The sequence below is a fragment of the Arxiozyma heterogenica genome, assembly GCF_036370985.1.
Source record: "Arxiozyma heterogenica strain weizmannii chromosome Unknown scaffold_21, whole genome shotgun sequence".
In the NCBI taxonomy this organism is placed as follows: domain Eukaryota; kingdom Fungi; phylum Ascomycota; class Saccharomycetes; order Saccharomycetales; family Saccharomycetaceae; genus Arxiozyma; species Arxiozyma heterogenica.
This window is the reverse complement of record NW_027042674.1, coordinates 439,438-458,174: the sequence shown is the minus strand read 5'-3', so window position 1 is coordinate 458,174 and position 18,737 is coordinate 439,438. Positions and strand designations below refer to the sequence as shown.

Genomic DNA, 18,737 nt, shown 5'->3' with positions numbered 1-18,737 from the left:
ATATTCAAACTAACTTTTTAACGGTACTTGTGGAAACCGATGTCACTAGCCTTTTCTCTGAAACATTGACGACAGATGTTCAAGTCGTACTTTCTGATTAAACCAGAGTGAGAAGCACAGACACGACATTGACGAGAACCTTTACCGTATCTTCTTGGGTGAGAGAACCAGACGTTTTCGTGAGCCATTTTGCTGTATAAAAAATAAAATAAATCATACAAGTAATAATAACAGAAAAACCCATAACATAATGATATCAAAATATTATATCAGTATTCTCAATATTACACTCAAACAATTAGTTGTTAGTACTCTGTATTCAACTTGATCATAGAGTCCCATAGGAATGTCATCAAACACACAAACTGACATTTTACTGATCTTGTAACATTACCAATACCGCATGTAATATCACTCCATTAATTCCAAAAGAAATCCTGTTTATAACAATTTGGCTTATTATTTTTGAAACAGGCAGACTATACCTCCATATTTTTCTATTCACACGTATATTCTCTATTACAAAATCAACTGGAAAATACAAAAAAAACTATCCAAATATATAAAGTCTATGCCTAATGGAATATCTACAACACTTCCTCCTTATTTATTTAATTATTCAAATCCTAATAATTCTAACCATTTATTTCTTTGTCCAATTGAATTCAATGAACGAGTAATGCCACTAAAAATTCCCTGGTTTGTTTTAACTTTGGTACATACATTATATTATAGTCTCTGTATTTGGTTTACTTTAGCTGCTCTAAAATTATATATCTAACAACAAGAAACTTCCCACTATAAGGGTACAAGATACCGTTCATTTTAAGGCTTCTCTTAGACCGTATTTTTATTGAAGACACCAGGAATACTATCATCATCCCAATACACGATAATAGATAGACTGTACTCGCTCTAGCCTTTGTCTAGAAGCCAAGCAGTTGTTAGTAGGGCTATTCTCTCACTTCATGGATAGGTAATCTGTTTGTCTTATGGAAGAGAAGAGAATAGCAAGTACGTGTCTCACTAAAGGAAACACAGTAGCTATTACCATTACCAAATACATATTCAGTGCAACAGAAGTTGTTGGAAGAAGGGCTTACTAGCTCCAACCTACAAAAGTTTGAACAGGATGGTTCTTCCTAGTCTCACAAGTGCAGTTAAGCAGGCAACTGTTGTAGAGGGAAACAAAGATTATGGGTGGGCGAAAAACAGGCAGGAGGAAAAAATGGTAATGGCAACATCACGCGTATTACTTGCTACTGGATCTTCCAAGCTGTTCCTTTTGCCCCTTCAGTAACCAAACCTCTTCTTCTTACCATTTTGTAAAAGCCACCACTCCTTCTTCTTGTGACGAAATAAACAAACAGCAAAAAATGAAAACCCATGCCGCAGATTAGAATGTTCTTTGTAATCTATTTTAGGAAATTCATCGAATAATATAAAAACTGTCTTTTTTTAAAAAAAAATTAAATCGTTATATTTAGATGTATGGATGTTTGGACCGTCAAATAAATAATAACACAAACAAATATTTTGATTTTACAAAAACAAAATTAAAAAATAAAAAAAATTAAACAGACAGAGAAAGTCTTCAAGGAAATTTGTTCAAAATTTTTTTTAAAGATTTGAGATGAGATGAGATCATACTTTGAAAAACACATTGACAAACAGAGTCAGCAATTTGAAAATAAAAAGTCTCTCTCTTTGTGCATTGATTTTCATTAAAATTGTCAAAGACTAGCCAACTCATTATTTATTTATTCTCTTGTATCAGATCCAATTAAATAATAACCAAAAAATGGCTGGTCACCACCACAGATCATCTTTCAAAAAGGCACATAAGTCCTTTAAGTCAAAACACGCTTCCAAGGGTGCTTTAAAGAGATTACATAAGGGTAAGGTTGAACGAGAAATTTCCAATAATAAACCATTAAAGGGGGAATCTAAATTACAAAGACGTAACAAGGCGAAACAAATTAGGGCACAGAAGATCCTTGCGTCTCTAGAAAATAGAAAACTGTTTGAGGGTGTCAATGGTGCTGAAAAAATTATTACTGTTGTTCCCTTGACTGATGATTGCAATCCACAAGATGCAATTGACAAAATATTGTCATCCGCTGACGTCCAACAAACTAGTGGTATTGAAAATACAAATATTGGGGAACCTTGTGTTAAGAATTATTATGTCAAACAATATAAGAGTAATTTGAAAATTATAATTCCAGATTTAAATAATTTTATGGACATTTTAGATGCTGCCAAAGTTTCAGATTATGTAGTATTCCAATTAAGTGGTGTTTCTGAGGTAGAACAAGACGTTGGTGAACAACTTATACGTGCATTAGAATTACAAGGTATATCGTCATATATTGGTGTCGTATCCAATTTATCTGAAGTTCATCCAAAGGAAAAATTCCAATTAGATATTAAACAATCTTTAGAAAGTTATTTCAAACATTTCTTCCCTAATGAGGACAGAATTTATAATTTAGAGAAACCCTCAGATTCTTTAATCGTTTTAAGAACTTTATGTCAAAAATTACCACGTCCAGTCAACTGGAGAGATTCAAGAGGTTACATGGTTGCAGATGAAATCGATTACAATGAAGTAAATGACCAATATTGTGAATTAATGATTAGAGGTACTGTTCGTGGTGTTGGCTTCAACACCAATAGACTTGTCCATATTCCAAACCTGGGTGATTTTCAAATATCTAAGATTGAAAGATTAAAAGCATCAATTAAGACAAATAAGAAAACTCAGAAGAATGGCAATAAAATTGATGATATTCTTATAGATTTGGAGGAAACTAACCATTTTGAATCTAATGAAAATAGAGAAACATTAGATGAATATGCACCAGAGGATGTTGATTTCGAAGAGTTCTCCGATGAAGAAGATTATGAATATGAAAAATTAACTTCTGCCAGATTCGATGATGGTGGATATTTGCCGAGAAGTGATGAAAATGAGGAAAGAGTCAAGGTTCCAAAAGGTACTTCGTCGTATCAGGCAAAATGGTACTTAGAAGATGTCATCAATCCAGACGAAGAAGCCGCTGAACAATATGAAGATGAAATAGAGCAAAATGATAAAGATGACATGATCATGGATACAGATAATATGACATTTGAAAGTAATTATGACCAACAACAAAACTTAGAAGAAGGAAATGAAGAAGCAGAAGAGGAAGAAGTATTTATTGATCTTTCACCAGAGGAAGAAGAACGTCAATTACAAGAATATAGAGCTTTAGAAAAGGAAGATCGTGAATTTCCTGATGAAATTGAATTAAATCCAGCTGAGTCTGGTATTGAAAGATTGAAAAGATATAGAGGTTTGAAAAATTTACATAACTGTATTTGGGATGTTGATGAAAGGGACCCAGAACGTCCTGGTGTGTGGAAACGTTTGCTAAGAATTAGTAATTATAAAAATATTAGAAACAGATTGTTAAAAGATGCTTTAGAAGATGCACAAGTGATTTCTGGGGATCATGTAAAAATATACCTAAGTTTACCAAAAAACCTGTTAACAAAAATATTATCACCACAAGCTTATGCTGTAGCCATTTATAGTTTATTACCACATGAACATAAAAACAGTGTTGTGAACTTTTCATTACAAAGATGGGAAGAATATAATAAGCCAGTTCCAGCACAAGAACCAATAATAGTACAGTATGGTATTAGAAGATACACAATCAAACCTTTGTTTTCTGCCGACACAAATAGTCCAAACAATGTTCATAAATTTGAAAGATTCTTACATACCGATACCCAATCTATCGCCACTTGTATTGCTCCTGTCGATTTTACCCAATCTCCAGCTATCTTCTTTAAACCATCGTCTACAGAAAGGACCGGTATTGAACTAATAGGCCATGGTACATTCTTAAATGCAGACCACACTAGAATTATGGCAAAGAGAGCCATCCTTACTGGTCATCCATTTAGATTTCATAGAAACGTTGTTACTGTTCGTTACATGTTCTTCAACCCAGAAGATGTGGAATGGTTTAAATCCATTCCATTATTTACCAAGAGTGGAAGATCAGGATTTATCAAGGAGAAGTTGGGTACACACGGCTACTTCAAAGCAAGATTCGATGCTAAATTGTCTGCTCAAGATGTTGTGGCAATGTCTCTTTACAGACGTATGTGGCCAATGCCATCGTTACCTTGGACTGGCGAATTTTAGAACCAATTATGTAAAAGATAGATATAGATTGACTATGAGTCTCCTCCTCCGAAAGTTTGTATTATAGTTTTATTTGCTAATCGTCTTATATAACAAAAAATAGGTGAATCATGCACTAAAGTTTAAATCAGAATCATTGTTACACTATTTAGTTACAGATAAGCATCTCAACAGCTGATACATATTTTGTAGTCTTTTTTAATTTACACTGATGATGTGAACAAATCCTATTTCACTATACTGATGACTTTACAAAAACATACACCTCTACATGAGTTTCATTATATATAAAAATAAATCCTCACTTAAAGAGACTTCCTCTCATTTTTCAAAAGGGGAAATATTACTCTAGAAGGCAGAAAGTTATTGTGGCAACTGGAGGGATCAATACAGAATTATGATAGCTGATATTCTACCTTCCTAGCTGCAGAAGTGTGTGTGAAATAATAAATGAAAACAGTGTATAAAGGTTAAAAATAAAGGAATAAATATTAAACAGACACATTAACATGAAGTTAATCCATGTTCTTTCTCCACTCTCCTTAGCAAAAGTAAAAGGAGACATACACAAATTGTGAAATAATACCTTTTAATTTACTTAAATAAACAAACAAAGAGATATTCATTTGAGTATAAAAATGAATAGTTCAATATTTACCTGCAACTCATGTAGAACCGAGTTTAAAACAAGTGATTTACAGAGATATCATATGAAGACAGAATGGCATAGGTACAATTTGAAAAGAAGAGTAGCTCACCTACCACCTATCACTTCAGATGAATTTGCTGAAAAATTGCAAATGTCTAAACAAGAACAGGAAGCCAATCCAGTTGATGAGTTTGGTTTTGCTATGTTGAATAATTCAAATGACCATTCTAAATACTTCAAAAAAAAACACTACCACCACCATAACCATGATAATAAACGTCATGCCTCTTATGATAATGAGGAAGAACCAGATATATCGAGTTCTAATATCAAAATACCCCAAGATTATAAACAAGATGAGTTAGATTTGAAGCGTATAGTATCTGAAACAGAATCCATTAGTTCTGAATTTTCTCAATTAACTTTTGATACCGAATATAATAATACAGATCTAGATGAGGAAACAATCTCTGAATATAGCTTTACCAGTGAATCGAACTTTGGTAGTGACTATTCAACAGAGGAGGATGAAACTGATGATAATAAATCTCAAAATGGTGAAAACATCGATAATAGCTTAAATCACACATGCTGCCTTTATTGTGGTATTGATAACAAAGAAGTGGAAAAAAACATCAGACATATGTTTCATTCTCATGGGTTATATATACCAGAACGTTCCTATTTAGTGGATTTACCTGGGTTATTAGATTTTCTAATCAACACTATTGTTGTTGATTATGCGTGTTTATGTTGTAATTATGTTGGGAAAAGTTTGAAAAGTATTAGAGATCATATGAATTCTAAACGTCATTGTAAAATGCCCTATGAAACGAGTTTCGAGAAAGATATGTTTGCTCCTTTCTATGATTACTCTTCGCTAACAGAAAAGCCCATTATAAAAGTTAAATCAACCAAAAGAATTCATTTCGAAGTAGGTGAAGAGGAACAAGACAACAATACTACTGATAATTATTCTCAATCAGATTTTGAAAGACCCTTATCCTCAAATAATCAAAATATATCGTCAATCACAACTCGTCGACCAGTAAGAACAGTGAGTGTTACAGCTCAAGATAGAAGAATGGTTAGTGGTATCACAGAGAAACAATACAAGAGTGGATTGAAAAAAATGCAACTATTGGAACAAAGAGCCCGTGCTGACTATCTACGTAAGACATCAAAACGGATCAATTTCCAACCTCATTATAGAGATGAATTACTTCAGTAGCTTTATTAACTATGAACATGAATACATACATACATAAATTATATATTTATAAGACGTACGAGTAGTAGATATATTCACAATTTCTGCATATTACCTGCAGTGTAAATCACTTGGCCAATAAGAGCATTTATATCAAGTTCTAGAATTCCCAAGGTCAACTATCGGTTGTAAGCTTTCCCCTAAATACCACAGAACTCGTATCATCAGGTTCTGCAAACGAATGATTCAAAGTATGGACCTCCGTTATTGCATTGGTGGCATTAGACATTAACGGATTTATTGATTGGAAACTACGATTTTCTGAAACATCCATAAAAGAACCTAATCCAGGAAGTTCTGAGTCCTTAACAGATCGTAATTCTACTACTTCTTGTTCTCTATTCATGACTCTATTGAAATGATCTAACAATTCTTGATTTTTTAACTTATTCTGCGACACTGACCTTTGTGAGTTATCAGAATCACTTACTGATCCAGACACATTTCTTTGTCTATATAACACTGTTGAGTTGTTACTTGGTTGTAAAGTCCATAAGTTTATGGAATTTAACCTTCTATTTAAAATATCGAAGGCTTTAGATTGCGGAAGAAGCATTAGTATCCCATATAAACACTTATAGAGGTATTGTGATTTTTGCTGCTCCAAAAGCTGTAGTCTCATTCTTGTGAAAACAGATGATTCAAACAATTGAACTAAGATATCCAATTGAACTAGATCATTCAATGAAAGCTCAAAGTTAGCCATTTCTTGAATTACAGAGTAAACGAGTTCATAATTTTCAGCTATCAACGCCAAACCTATAACACTTACTGGATTGATACACCATGTTTTAAATAATAGAGTGAAAAATAAAGGATCATCACCGTTTCTTAATTTTTTTCTTAAGGAGAACATTTCAGGTGCAGTTATTAGGTTTGTACTCAATATTTGAATCATCATTCTAACAAAGACAGTATCTTCATATGTATTTAAAATTAAGGATATTACTTTAAATATTCTCTCAGGAGATAAACTGGTACAAATTTTTCTCATAATATAATTTGCTCTCGTTTTCAAAAGAGCAGAATCTCTTCTTAAAATATTTAAAAAATCTTCCAAAAATTTCCTCAAATAAGAGTCGTTTGATTCTGAGCACAGTTTCTGTAACAAACTCAAAGCTTTTTCAATCAATCGACTATCTTTATTAGATAAGGAATTCAACAAAGTCAAGAACATAGTGTCATTGTGTGCCAAAATTTCATCAGGTGACTTTTGGTATATCAATGACAGCCAATCTAAACAGGCAATTTTGGCTTCTACTTTACTATCAAAAAATTGTAAAGTAAGACTATTAACTATAGGTCCATAAACCATAGGTGAAGATCTTTGTTGTAATTCATCATATCTATCACATAATATTAGCAATTTATCGTTGACTGTACGTGCAATAGTTGAGACTTCAGGATCTCTGTCACATAATAATTTTAAAAGTAAGGACAATATTTTGGTGTAAAATGGAATCAAATCACCTGGAGCAATCATTAGAATTGAGTTTAACCATTGGAGCGCCAATATTTGAATATCAACCTCAGAAGATGCCAAATTATTAATTAAAATACTTAGAATGTCAGTAAAATCTAAATGAATGTCTTGACTTGGAACATATTCGTCACCGTTTCTAGTCTCTATAAACTTATCATGATTCTCCGTGGAAAGAATATTATTCTCTTGGATAGCGGTTTCCATTTCAATCCTTAATGATTGTAACCTATCATTTTGATCTTGCTCTAAGCTTACAGGTAAACCGTCAGTTTCATTATTATTAATATGGGAATTACCATCACCATTACTAGCGTTAGAAAATTTATTACTACTAGTATTAGCATTACTATTCCCAGAAGAAAGATTATTAAATGCATGTAATAGCGATTTTTTCTTTTCTGCAATAAGTGAGCCATCTTGTTTTTTGGGAACAACGTTTTGTGTTAAATTATCCTTTAATGACTCTAGTTTTTTCTTTTGTTTATTCTTTAGCTCTATTTGCAATTTAGCTATTCTATTAACTTCATGTAAAAGAGAATCCAATAGTTCTTTAGTGATAATTTTAACATCGTTATGAGAATCACCTAAGAAAGTGAAAAGTCCACCAAGAAATGACGGTAAATAAGACATCAATTCTAATCCAGGTGCATTTAATAGTACCCGAATCCAATCAACTAAAAATACTCTTGTATCTGGATTAATTGCATATATTCTTTCACTTAACAGTGGAATAAATTTAGGTAAAGAAAATGCAAGATCGTTATTATCTTGTTGATAATTCTCCTGATAAACATTACCTGTTAGAGGATCCAGAGAAGTGGCTACTGGTGTTTTTGAAGGATCATTATTAACTATTGTTCTGTAATTGGAAGCCTTTTCTGCAACAATATCTTTGATGAGTCTATTAAGTAGTTCAGCAGCACTTTTAACGGAACTTTCATTATCTGCAGTAATTTTGCAAAGGACATCAAATATTTCATTGAAATAAGGTAGGATTTCACCTCTTGAAATCTTTGCAATGTTATAGAGACTTTCGCAAGCATAAAATCTCACTTGATCATTTTGATCACCAAAACATGTTAATACAGGAGGTAGGATCTTCCTTAAATATTGGCCCACTTCAGTACTACCTAAAGCAATAGAAGTAGCTGCTAAGCCCATAAGCCCAGCATTTCTAGCCATAGGTTGATGCAATGCATATGCATAATCTCTGCACAGTTCATCTATTATTTTATCAATACGCTCATAATCATTATCCAAAATACATTTCTTCACTAAATTTTCCAATTCTAAAGCAGTTGCCTTTCTCTTCTCATATATTTTATCATTTAAACCCTTAATGATTGATTTATCCATATTATCTATCACTATTACTATTTCTATCACTACAACTGTCCCCAACCCAATCTAACGTACTATGACCTAACACCCATTCGTACAATCCTATTTTTATTTACCATCCCTTCATAACATTCATACACTTCTTCCCCTCTATGCACCAATATTTATTTACTTTCTTAAATTTCTTTTTAACTTGTTCTCAAAACACATCCATACACCCAACACTACACATCTTTCACAGTTGAAATTTCGCAGCCGCCGAGATATCAATTTTTATATTTATATATAAATACTTAGGTAGAGAGCAAAAGTAACGGTTTCATTCTGCACCAAAGCAAAACACAGACTAGACAAGACTAGATTAGAATACACCAGAGTATGCACACACAAACATCCACAAATACACCTGTTTCCTTATATAACTGCACGATATAGATTCAATAATGTTATCTGAACTGCCACCAAATATAGTTTTATTATTACTACAAATCATTTTAGCACACCAACAGGAGTTATGTAAATTGGATAAAACTTTAAAATTGGAATATTTGCTGGTAGATCCGATCCTAGAGAATGAAGTTCTACAAAAATTCACTAAACATCCCATGTTGAAATTGTATTCCAGACCGACACAGAATTTAACTTTGAGAAAATTGAAAACTTTAGTTGCAGAAATCTTTGATAACGGATTTCAAATCAAATATGTTGATGATAATAATGTTGATTTTTCAGAATTGTCGGATAGATATAATAAAGAAACAATACCTAATGTGATATCACTTGCCAACTTTTACTACGAGTACAGAATTATTCAACTGGAGAAAAAACTTATCCCCCGTGCAAAGTCCGATCTAATACATAATTTGTTACAATCAACAGTATAAAGTGTGTAAATAAGTTGTATATACATACTTTATAAAAGTTTATCTGCAACAGATGTGAAACATTCAGATTCCACAATAATAGTAATAATAATAATAATAATAATAATAATAATAATAATAATAATAATAGCCATACTTATAATTAATATTCTAAAAAGATTCTAAAAGACAGCCTTTTATTTTTTTCCGCATAATCCCGTCAGAATCCGTGAAATGTTCTCTTTTTTTCTTCTTTTATTAATGATTTCCATTTTGTTTTATTTTTTTTTTTTGTTTTTCCAAAATATTTTCTTAGTGGAAAATTTATTAATAAGAGTGGAAGAGAAGAGTAACATTATATTATAGAATAGATGTAGCATGGGTTAAACTGTGTTCTCATATACAGAATTTCTTCTATTCCATGTCTGTTCCTCATTTGAAGCTATCATCCTTACTAATTTTAGAATATCTTATTATTAGAGTCGCTTGAACGCTTTTCATCAAAGTCTAGTGAGAAATTTTGGACATAACAGGATCATAACATTATATATATATATACTGACATCATCGATATTGTCATTAATATCATTATTATCAATATAATTACATTAACTATTTTTTTTTTTTCATTTTTGAAGCATGAAGAATCTCATAGTTTTAAATAAAGGTCGTTTAAAACCAACCGTTACAAGTAATGACGAATTGGCCAATGACGGAGTCGAATTTCATCTATTAGATAGCGTCTTCGACACTTTAACTGATAGCATAACTAGTGTCTTAGGTGCCTTGGACGTGGGAATGATTGAAGTCCAACAATATATGAAAGATGGGACAAGAAATATTTTAGCCTCATTTAATATCGAAACATTCGATGACCAATTGTTATCATTTATTCATTTCGCTGAATTGAATCAATTAATATTCGTCTTTAAACATGGTGATATCATCTCTGCTACATATGATCCAACAACCTTTGACCCATTAAACACTGTAGTGGAAATTGTCGGGACTATAGATAATGGCATTGAAGCAGCTAAATGGTCTCCTGATGAAGAGACTTTAGCTTTAATTATAAAAGACCGCAAAGTGGTTCTACTGAGTAAAATATTTGAACCAATCGCTGAATACCAATTAGAAATAGACGATTTAAGGAAATCCAAACATGTCACTGTGGGATGGGGTAAGAAGGAGACCCAATTTAGAGGTAAAGGATCTCGTGCCATGGAAAGAGAAGCATTAGCTAGTTTGAAAGCATCTGGATTAGTTGGTAATGAATTAAGAGACCCAACTATGCCATATATGGTGGATACAGGTAAGTTAACTGAAATGGATACACACGAAGTGACAATTTCTTGGAGAGGTGATTGCGAATATTTTGTCACATCTACAATTGAGAACGCTGAAGTGCCAGATGAACCCGGTAACATTGTTCCTAGAAGAGTTTTAAGAGTGTTTTCTAGGGATGGTCAGTTAGATAGTGCTTCTGAACCTGTAGATGGTATGGAACATTTATTGAGTTGGAAACCACAAGGTTCTCAAATCGCCTCCGTCCAACGTAATACTGATAAGGGAGAAGAAAATTCCTTAGATATAATATTCTTTGAAAGAAACGGGTTACGACACTATGAGTTCGATTCAAGACTACCCTTGGATGAAAAGATTGTTAGTTTATGTTGGAACAGTAATTCAGAGATTTTAACTATTGTATTAACCGATTCTATTCAATTATGGACTACCAAAAACTACCATTGGTATTTAAAGCAAGAAATATGTTCGCCTAATATCCAATACGCTAAATGGCATCCTGAAAAAGAATTCACTTTAATGTACGCTAACGAAGATCATATTAATATCGTTGATTTAACATTTAAAATGACGCACGGTCCAACTTTAAAACCGTTTGATTACGGTACTTCTTTAGTAATTGATGGGAATATAGTTAACATTACTCCACTATCTATGGCTAATGTGCCACCTCCCGCTTATTTTAGAGATTTCAGTATCTCAGATAATGTTATAGACGTTTCAACAAGTTTGTCTAATGAGATATATGCAGCTATTACAAAGAATGATCTTGTACTAGCATCAATTTCCCATATTGATGAGATGAAAAAGGGGAAGCATCCACAAGTAATTAAGTATTTTCCTAAATCAGTTTTTGCCACAGAGTTAGATACTCTTCGTCAAATCGCCTTTATTAATGATAATATAGTAGGTATTTTGTTGGACTCTGAAAATCTTTCCCGTATCGCTCTTATTGACGTTCACGATATCACACAGCCATCTCTTCTAAATGTCGTGGAAGTCTTTGATAAGATTATCTTGTTAAAATCAACTTTTGATTATAATTATTTAGCATATCAAACTAGAGACGGTACAATTTGTCAACTAGATTCTGAAGGCCAAGTAAACCAGGTCACACAATTTCCCGAATTAGTACGCGATTTTAGAGTGAAAAGGGTTCATAACACTACTAATGAGGTAGATAGTCAATGGCAACATGATAATTCGGAGTTAGTGGCATTTGGTGTTACATCAGGCGGTAAGTTATACGCCAATCAAGTTCTTTTGATATCTGCTGTCACATCTATAGAAATTACTGACGATTTATTATTATTTGTCACTGCCCAGCATTACTTACAATTTGTGCATTTGAATTCCACCAAATTCAAGACTCTTCCTATTATTGAACCAGATGTTGAAGATGAAAGAGTTCGTGCAGTTGAAAGAGGATCCATATTAGTTTCTGCTATGCCATCTAAGGCTGCAGTTGTATTACAAGCTCCCCGTGGTAACTTAGAAACTATTTATCCAAGAATTATGGTTCTATCTGAAGTTCGTAAGAATATCTTATTAAAAAATTACAGAGAAGCCTTCTTAAAGTGTCGTACACATCGTATTAATTTAGATTTACTATATGATTATGCACCTGACTTGTTTATGGATAACCTACAGCATTTTATTGATGAAATTGCTGATGTTGACTATTTGAATTTATTTGTGTCATGTCTTATTGAAGATGATGTTACACAAACCAAATATAAAGAAACTCTAAATTTTGGTATAACAGATTCATACGAGTATGCTCCTGCCCCACTAACCGAGATGCAACAATATTTAAAGAAGAAATTCTTTGATCCAACTACCTCGAAAGTCAACAAGGTATGTAAAGCTTTATTAGACACACTACTGACCAACCCTGGTTATAAAAAGAAATATATGCAAACCATTATCACTGCATATGCCTCTCAAAAGCCACAAGATTTAACTTCTGCTTTACAACTAATAAGCTCTATAGAAGATACAAAGGAAAAGGACAACCAAGTTACCTATTTGTGTTTCCTACAAGATGTTAATTTAGTATACCAAGTGAGTTTATCCCTATACGATATTAAATTAGCATTGTTAGTAGCACAAAGGTCACAAATGGACCCACGTGAATATTTACCATTTTTGCAATCTTTACAAGATAGTGAACCTCTCCGCCGTAAATTCACTATTGATGATTATTTGAAGAATTTTGAAAAAGCACTGGAACATTTAGTTCAACTTGAAAATGATTCTACGGAAGTGTCTGATGAATTAATTCAATACATGGAAACCCATAATCTGTATAAGAAAGGTTTGCAACTATATCGCCACGATCTACCAAAACAAAACATAATATACTCTCATTATGCTAAATATTTATCTTCAACTCAACAGTACAGTGAAGCTGGTATTGTTTATGAAATGTTGAATGAATATAAATTAGCTATGGATTCATATGTTCTTGCCAAGAAGTGGCGTGAGGCTATGACAATTGCAATTGAATACTTTAAAGATGATGTTGAATCTGTCGCTGAAGAATTAGTCAATTCACTTTCATTTGAACATAAATATCTTGATGTGGCAAAATTACAATTAGATTTTTTGAAGGATATACGGGCTGCTATACAGCTATATTGTAAAGCTTATAGATTTGATACTGCATGCATGATTGCTATTAAAAACAACAGAAAGGAATTGCTTGAAGAAGTCGTTGATCCTGGCTTAGGCGAAGGTTTTGGTACTATTGCTGAATTATTAGCAGATTGCAGGAGTCAAGTCCATTCACAATTAAGAAGATTAAGAGAATTGCGTGCTAAGAAAGAAGAAGATCCGTTTGCTTTTTATGGCCAAGAAACAGAGCAAGCAGACGATGTCTCTATTGCACCATCTGAAACATCTACTAAAGAGTCCTTTTTTACTAGATATACTGGCAAAACAAGTGGAACAGCCAAGACTGGTGCTTCTAGACGTACAGCTAAGAATAAGCGTCGTGAAGAACGTAAACGTGCTCGTGGTAAAAAAGGTACGATATATGAGGAAGAATATTTAGTTCAATCAATAGGAAGATTGATTGATAGACTAAATCAAACAAAACCAGATGCTATGATGCTGATTGAAGGTTTGTGTAGGCGTAATATGAGAGAACAAGCCCACCAAATTCAATCTAAATTTGTAGAATTGATTGATTTGCTAAAGGAGAATGTCAAAGAGATTTTTACTATTAGTGAAAAAGATAGAGAAAGAATCAATGAAAATGGTGAGGTGTATTATATCCCAGAAATTCCTGTGCCAGAAATTGCCGATTTCCCTTGTAATAAGGTGGTGGAATTTTAGGGTATTTTGAATCGTATTTTATGTATATTATTTTCAAGTTTATATATCAGTTAAATAAAAATTTAAAGCATGATCTATAAAAAACAGACATGATTTACCCTTCTATCGCAAATATACTATTGTTATAAACACCCGGTTTAGCAAAAAGAAATAGTTGAATATATAAATTCAACATTTTATATAAGATATGGTGATATGTATGAATTAAATTATAATAATATTACAAAAAATCTATCAGGGTAAAAGCAAAAGAAAAATAGTGATTATTATTGTAATTTAAAGTAACAAACCCAAGTATTCCTATTTGCTGTAAAAATTCGAATTATTATGTCTTTGAGGATCTCTCATTTTGTGTATCTTAACTCCTGCCTTGTCAATATCTGCAATCTTCCCGATATCTTGAGGCGTAATAATAATTGTTTGGGTTCTTGTAGAGTCCTTCAATTTTTTCACTATTAAAGCAGTACCAGTCTTTCTATTAACTTGATCCATAAATACATCAAATTCATCTAATGCAATAATTCTAGAACGCATTGGTTTCCAAGTAGCTAAAAGCAAAGCCATTTGTGAAAAAGATTTTTCTCCACCAGAAAGTGTATCAACATTTCTCACTTTCTCATCATTGGGTGTTAATATGTAAATTTCCAGACTTTTTGAATCTTCTATGAAAAGCAAATTACCAGAAAAATTTCTGATTCTAATGGACTTTCTGAAATCCATGTCTGCCTCTAAGCAGGTATGATTTTTCAATTGGTGATAATTTTGCCAACGATTTTCTATTGATTGTTGTAAAAGTACAAGAGCTTCGTCTATTGACTTATACTTGGCATAACTTTCTTTATATTGATTTCTAACGGATTCAAAATGGTTTAGTACCTCTACTTGTGTCATACCAATTTGTTTTTCCGCATTTCTTATCTTACGAGCAATTTTATTTAATTCTTCTTTAATCTGTTCTTGATCATTTGGTAAATCATGTCCTATTAGCTCCTCTTCGCTAGCAAATTTAAGAGCATTCTCTTTTTGTACTTCAATCCCATCTTGTAAAGTTTTAATGTTATCATTAATCTTTTCAATTGCATCACTATATTGCAATTTTTTATCAGTAAACAATGCTATATCATCTTTATGCTTTCGAATCTTTCGATGTCTTATCTCAATCTTTTCATTTAGTTGTTGGATTATAGCATTTGTCTGATCGAGTTCATTTTTTGTTTCATCGTAACTAATTTTAATCAGGATAGCTTGTTCCTTCAAGTTATTTAATTCTACTTTCAAACTTTCTATAGCAGTTTGATAGCCTGAAATAGCTTCTTTTTGTTTCTCCTTTTCATTCTCCTTTGAAGTTAAAACACCAGTATCCTCAGTTTTCTCTAAATTAATTCTTAATTTTGTAATCTGTTTACTGTTTTCTTGGATTTTATAATTATTTTTCTTACTTTGTCTTTTTAATTCATTGATCTCCTCTTGGTAATGTTTAATCTTATCATCATATTCAATCCTAATCCTTTTAATTTGATTAGTGGCATCAGTAATTTGATCTTGAATATAAGAAATACCGTTATCTGATAAGGACCCCATTTTTAATTTGGGACGTTGTTCATAAGACACCGAATCTAATCTATAACCACCTACTAATTGAAACCCAAAATTAGAATTACTTAAATTTTGAGATAAAATCATAACAACGTTTTTAGGTTTTGTTCTTAAAAAATTACGTGCTTTATTATGGTCCTTGATTAATAAAACTTGTTCGATTCTATTTATATCAACAAAAAGGAATTTTAATTCAGGTTTTGAAAATTCTAGACTATCAATAATGGTTAGGAATTCGACCTGTGGTTTTGTTGCCTCAATGTTAAAATGTTCAAATCTATAAGTGATAATTGAAATATTTGCTTTTATACCACAATTTCTAATAAGAGTTCTTAAAATTCTATTATCTTCAGGACAACATACAACAAAGGAGCTTAGAGTTGATGATAAATACCTTTGAATAGACGGAGTCCATTCTCTGTAATAATCCTTAACAGTAACATAATTACCTAACGGACCCATAGGAACTTTTCTAAAACGTGTCTTATTAGCTTGAATCTGTTTTAATAACACTTCCATCCTTGGATCAAAATTACTCAAAAAGGAGATATTCCCATCTTTAATCCTTCTCAGTTCATGTTGATTCCTTTTTATCGTGGTCTCTAACTGTTTAATCTCTTCATTACGCCTACCTAAAAGATTTCTTTCTTCATTTTCTAGCTCTTGAATCTGAGATGAAAGGTTGCCTAGCAACTCGGCTAGTTCCTTATTTTCATCAGTTAAACGGGTATGTTCTAGTCTCATCTGTTCTTTATTATCATTCATTCTTTTTTTTAATTCGTCTTTCAGATGTTGAATACTTTTATCCAATCCATTAATCCTATCATTACATTCTTTGATTTTCATCTCAGCTTCATTAATATTCTCCTTTGTTATATCATAGGACCGTCTCACTGCTCTCAATTGATCTTTAACTTGTTGATGTTTTTGGTCTTTAACCTCCCATTCATTATTTTTGGCTTCAATGTCCTTAGAATCCAATTTATTGTCCGATTCATATCTTTCAATCTTCTCTCGTTTCTTGTTCATGGAAGATTCAATATCATCCAATTTCTCCTTATACAGTTGGATATCATTTTTTCTTTTCAATACCGATTTTTCGTTATATTTGATATCTATCCAACAAGATTTCGCCTGTAACAATCTTTTCATTTCATTGAGGTTACTGGTCTGGTGTAATTCCTTGACCAAAGTTTTTGCATCCTCATAATCCTTCTTCAAAAACTTCAAGTTTTCTAGATGCAACGACATATTTTCATTTGCATTAATGCAAATCTTCTTAGCATGTTCTAAATTTACATTGAGATCGTGTAGAAGAGTGCCCTTCATAAAATGCATGTATTTGTCTTGTGGAGTACTTGCAGTTAAGAAGGATCTTGCATTATCTTGTGATAAGAAACACATGGGGTTACTAATAGGAATAGAAAAATAATCGATAACGGCTTGAATATCTTTTTTCTTATGACTGATTTCCTTCCCATTCTCTGTCTTCAAACTGAAGGAAGCTGGTCCATCTCTTTTTATGACTCTTTCAATAATGATTTTTTTGCCAAAAGTACCCATTTGATAAGAACCATAGGAAGAGTTATCTAGGATGATTGTTATTTTAGTTGAATAACAACCATTTCTAATCAAATCTTTCAAAGAATTACCTCTATTAGTTTCACTAGCCTTAGCACCTAACCCAACAGTGATAGCTGTCAGTATGGCACTTTTACCACTACCGTTGTTACCTACTATAAAATTTAATCTTGGACCGAAATCCATCTCAAAATTTTCATGACACATGAAATTTTTCAAAATGATTTTTTTGATGTAGCCAGAAGGACACTGGAAGTCTAAATCAGAATTTGAGTTTGTGTTAGAAGAATCAGAGACTGTTTTTGATTTCTTTGTCTGTAGTGGTGATTCTGATTGTATGTTTGCACTATTAGAGTACTGTGTCATTGGAGCATACTGACGTCTTCTTTTTTTCCTTTGGTTTAAGTCATTTTGTTCATTTTGATCAGTCTGTTGGGCAGCCAAGGTGAGTAACTCATTATCTACTTGATCTATGGACCTTTTATTGTTTGAATTGTAACTGGACATCACTGTAGTAATTTTAAAATATTGTAATAATCATCTGCATGTATATATACATATATAGATTTGTGTGTGTGTGTGTGTGTGTACGTTCAACTGGACAAGATAAAATGAGAAAGGATCGGAACAAATAAGAAATGACAACAACAACTATATACTGTTCTTTAATTGTAAAAATATCTAACACTGAAAGGAGAATAATATGGCTTACCTAGAATTATGTTAAACTTTGTTGATTGATTCACAACATCGAGAAGTATAGAAATAGTAATAATAATAATAATAATGGTAGATCAGAATAATTTCTGAATGTTTTCCAACACTTCACAATAGAATGCTACAAAAAAAAAAAACAACGCGTAAACAGGAAACTACCGTAAGCACGTGAGCACAGTGTTTCGTGTTAAACGATGTGTATGCACCCATACATCCACAAAATTATTTTTTTGTCTTTTATTTTAAACAAACAGTTTTGCCAAAGATGGGCGGCTATTTCAACTCAGATATCATTCTGGTATGTGTTGTAACAGATATATATATATATATATATATCTGTTAAAAGTTAGTCAACTAACCAACTTCCTATTTTGTTTAGTTGTGCAGAA

General features: G+C 32.2%; 7 protein-coding genes across 7 annotated transcripts; 4 read left to right on the top strand and 3 right to left on the bottom strand.

Annotated features, from left to right (window-relative positions):
• Positions 1-17: 17 nt before the first annotated feature.
• On the bottom strand, positions 18-188 carry PWA37_002660 (uncharacterized protein; the record flags this gene model as incomplete). Its single annotated transcript, XM_064859216.1, has 1 exon — positions 18-188. The coding sequence occupies one exon, from the start codon at positions 186-188 to the stop codon at positions 18-20; it is 171 nt and encodes a 56-aa protein (XP_064714025.1).
• Positions 189-1,801: 1,613 nt separating this feature from the next.
• Positions 1,802-4,204, top strand: TSR1 (small subunit rRNA maturation protein TSR1; the record flags this gene model as incomplete). The annotated part of the gene is made up of 1 exon (XM_064859215.1): positions 1,802-4,204. The coding sequence occupies one exon, from the start codon at positions 1,802-1,804 to the stop codon at positions 4,202-4,204; it is 2,403 nt and encodes an 800-aa protein (XP_064714024.1).
• Positions 4,205-4,842: 638 nt separating this feature from the next.
• REH1 (Reh1p) lies at positions 4,843-6,084 on the top strand (the record flags this gene model as incomplete). Its single annotated transcript, XM_064859214.1, has 1 exon — positions 4,843-6,084. One exon carries the CDS (start codon positions 4,843-4,845, stop codon positions 6,082-6,084), a length of 1,242 nt encoding a protein of 413 aa, XP_064714023.1.
• A 154-nt stretch (positions 6,085-6,238) lies between these two features.
• On the bottom strand, positions 6,239-8,962 carry VAC14 (Vac14p; the record flags this gene model as incomplete). The annotated part of the gene is made up of 1 exon (XM_064859213.1): positions 6,239-8,962. The coding sequence occupies one exon, from the start codon at positions 8,960-8,962 to the stop codon at positions 6,239-6,241; it is 2,724 nt and encodes a 907-aa protein (XP_064714022.1).
• A 428-nt stretch (positions 8,963-9,390) lies between these two features.
• On the top strand, positions 9,391-9,831 carry SWC7 (Swc7p; the record flags this gene model as incomplete). The annotated part of the gene is made up of 1 exon (XM_064859212.1): positions 9,391-9,831. The coding sequence occupies one exon, from the start codon at positions 9,391-9,393 to the stop codon at positions 9,829-9,831; it is 441 nt and encodes a 146-aa protein (XP_064714021.1).
• Positions 9,832-10,449: 618 nt separating this feature from the next.
• IKI3 (Elongator subunit IKI3) lies at positions 10,450-14,454 on the top strand (the record flags this gene model as incomplete). The annotated part of the gene is made up of 1 exon (XM_064859211.1): positions 10,450-14,454. The coding sequence occupies one exon, from the start codon at positions 10,450-10,452 to the stop codon at positions 14,452-14,454; it is 4,005 nt and encodes a 1,334-aa protein (XP_064714020.1).
• A 300-nt stretch (positions 14,455-14,754) lies between these two features.
• Positions 14,755-18,138, bottom strand: SMC6 (DNA repair protein SMC6; the record flags this gene model as incomplete). The annotated part of the gene is made up of 1 exon (XM_064859210.1): positions 14,755-18,138. One exon carries the CDS (start codon positions 18,136-18,138, stop codon positions 14,755-14,757), a length of 3,384 nt encoding a protein of 1,127 aa, XP_064714019.1.
• Positions 18,139-18,737: the final 599 nt, after the last annotated feature.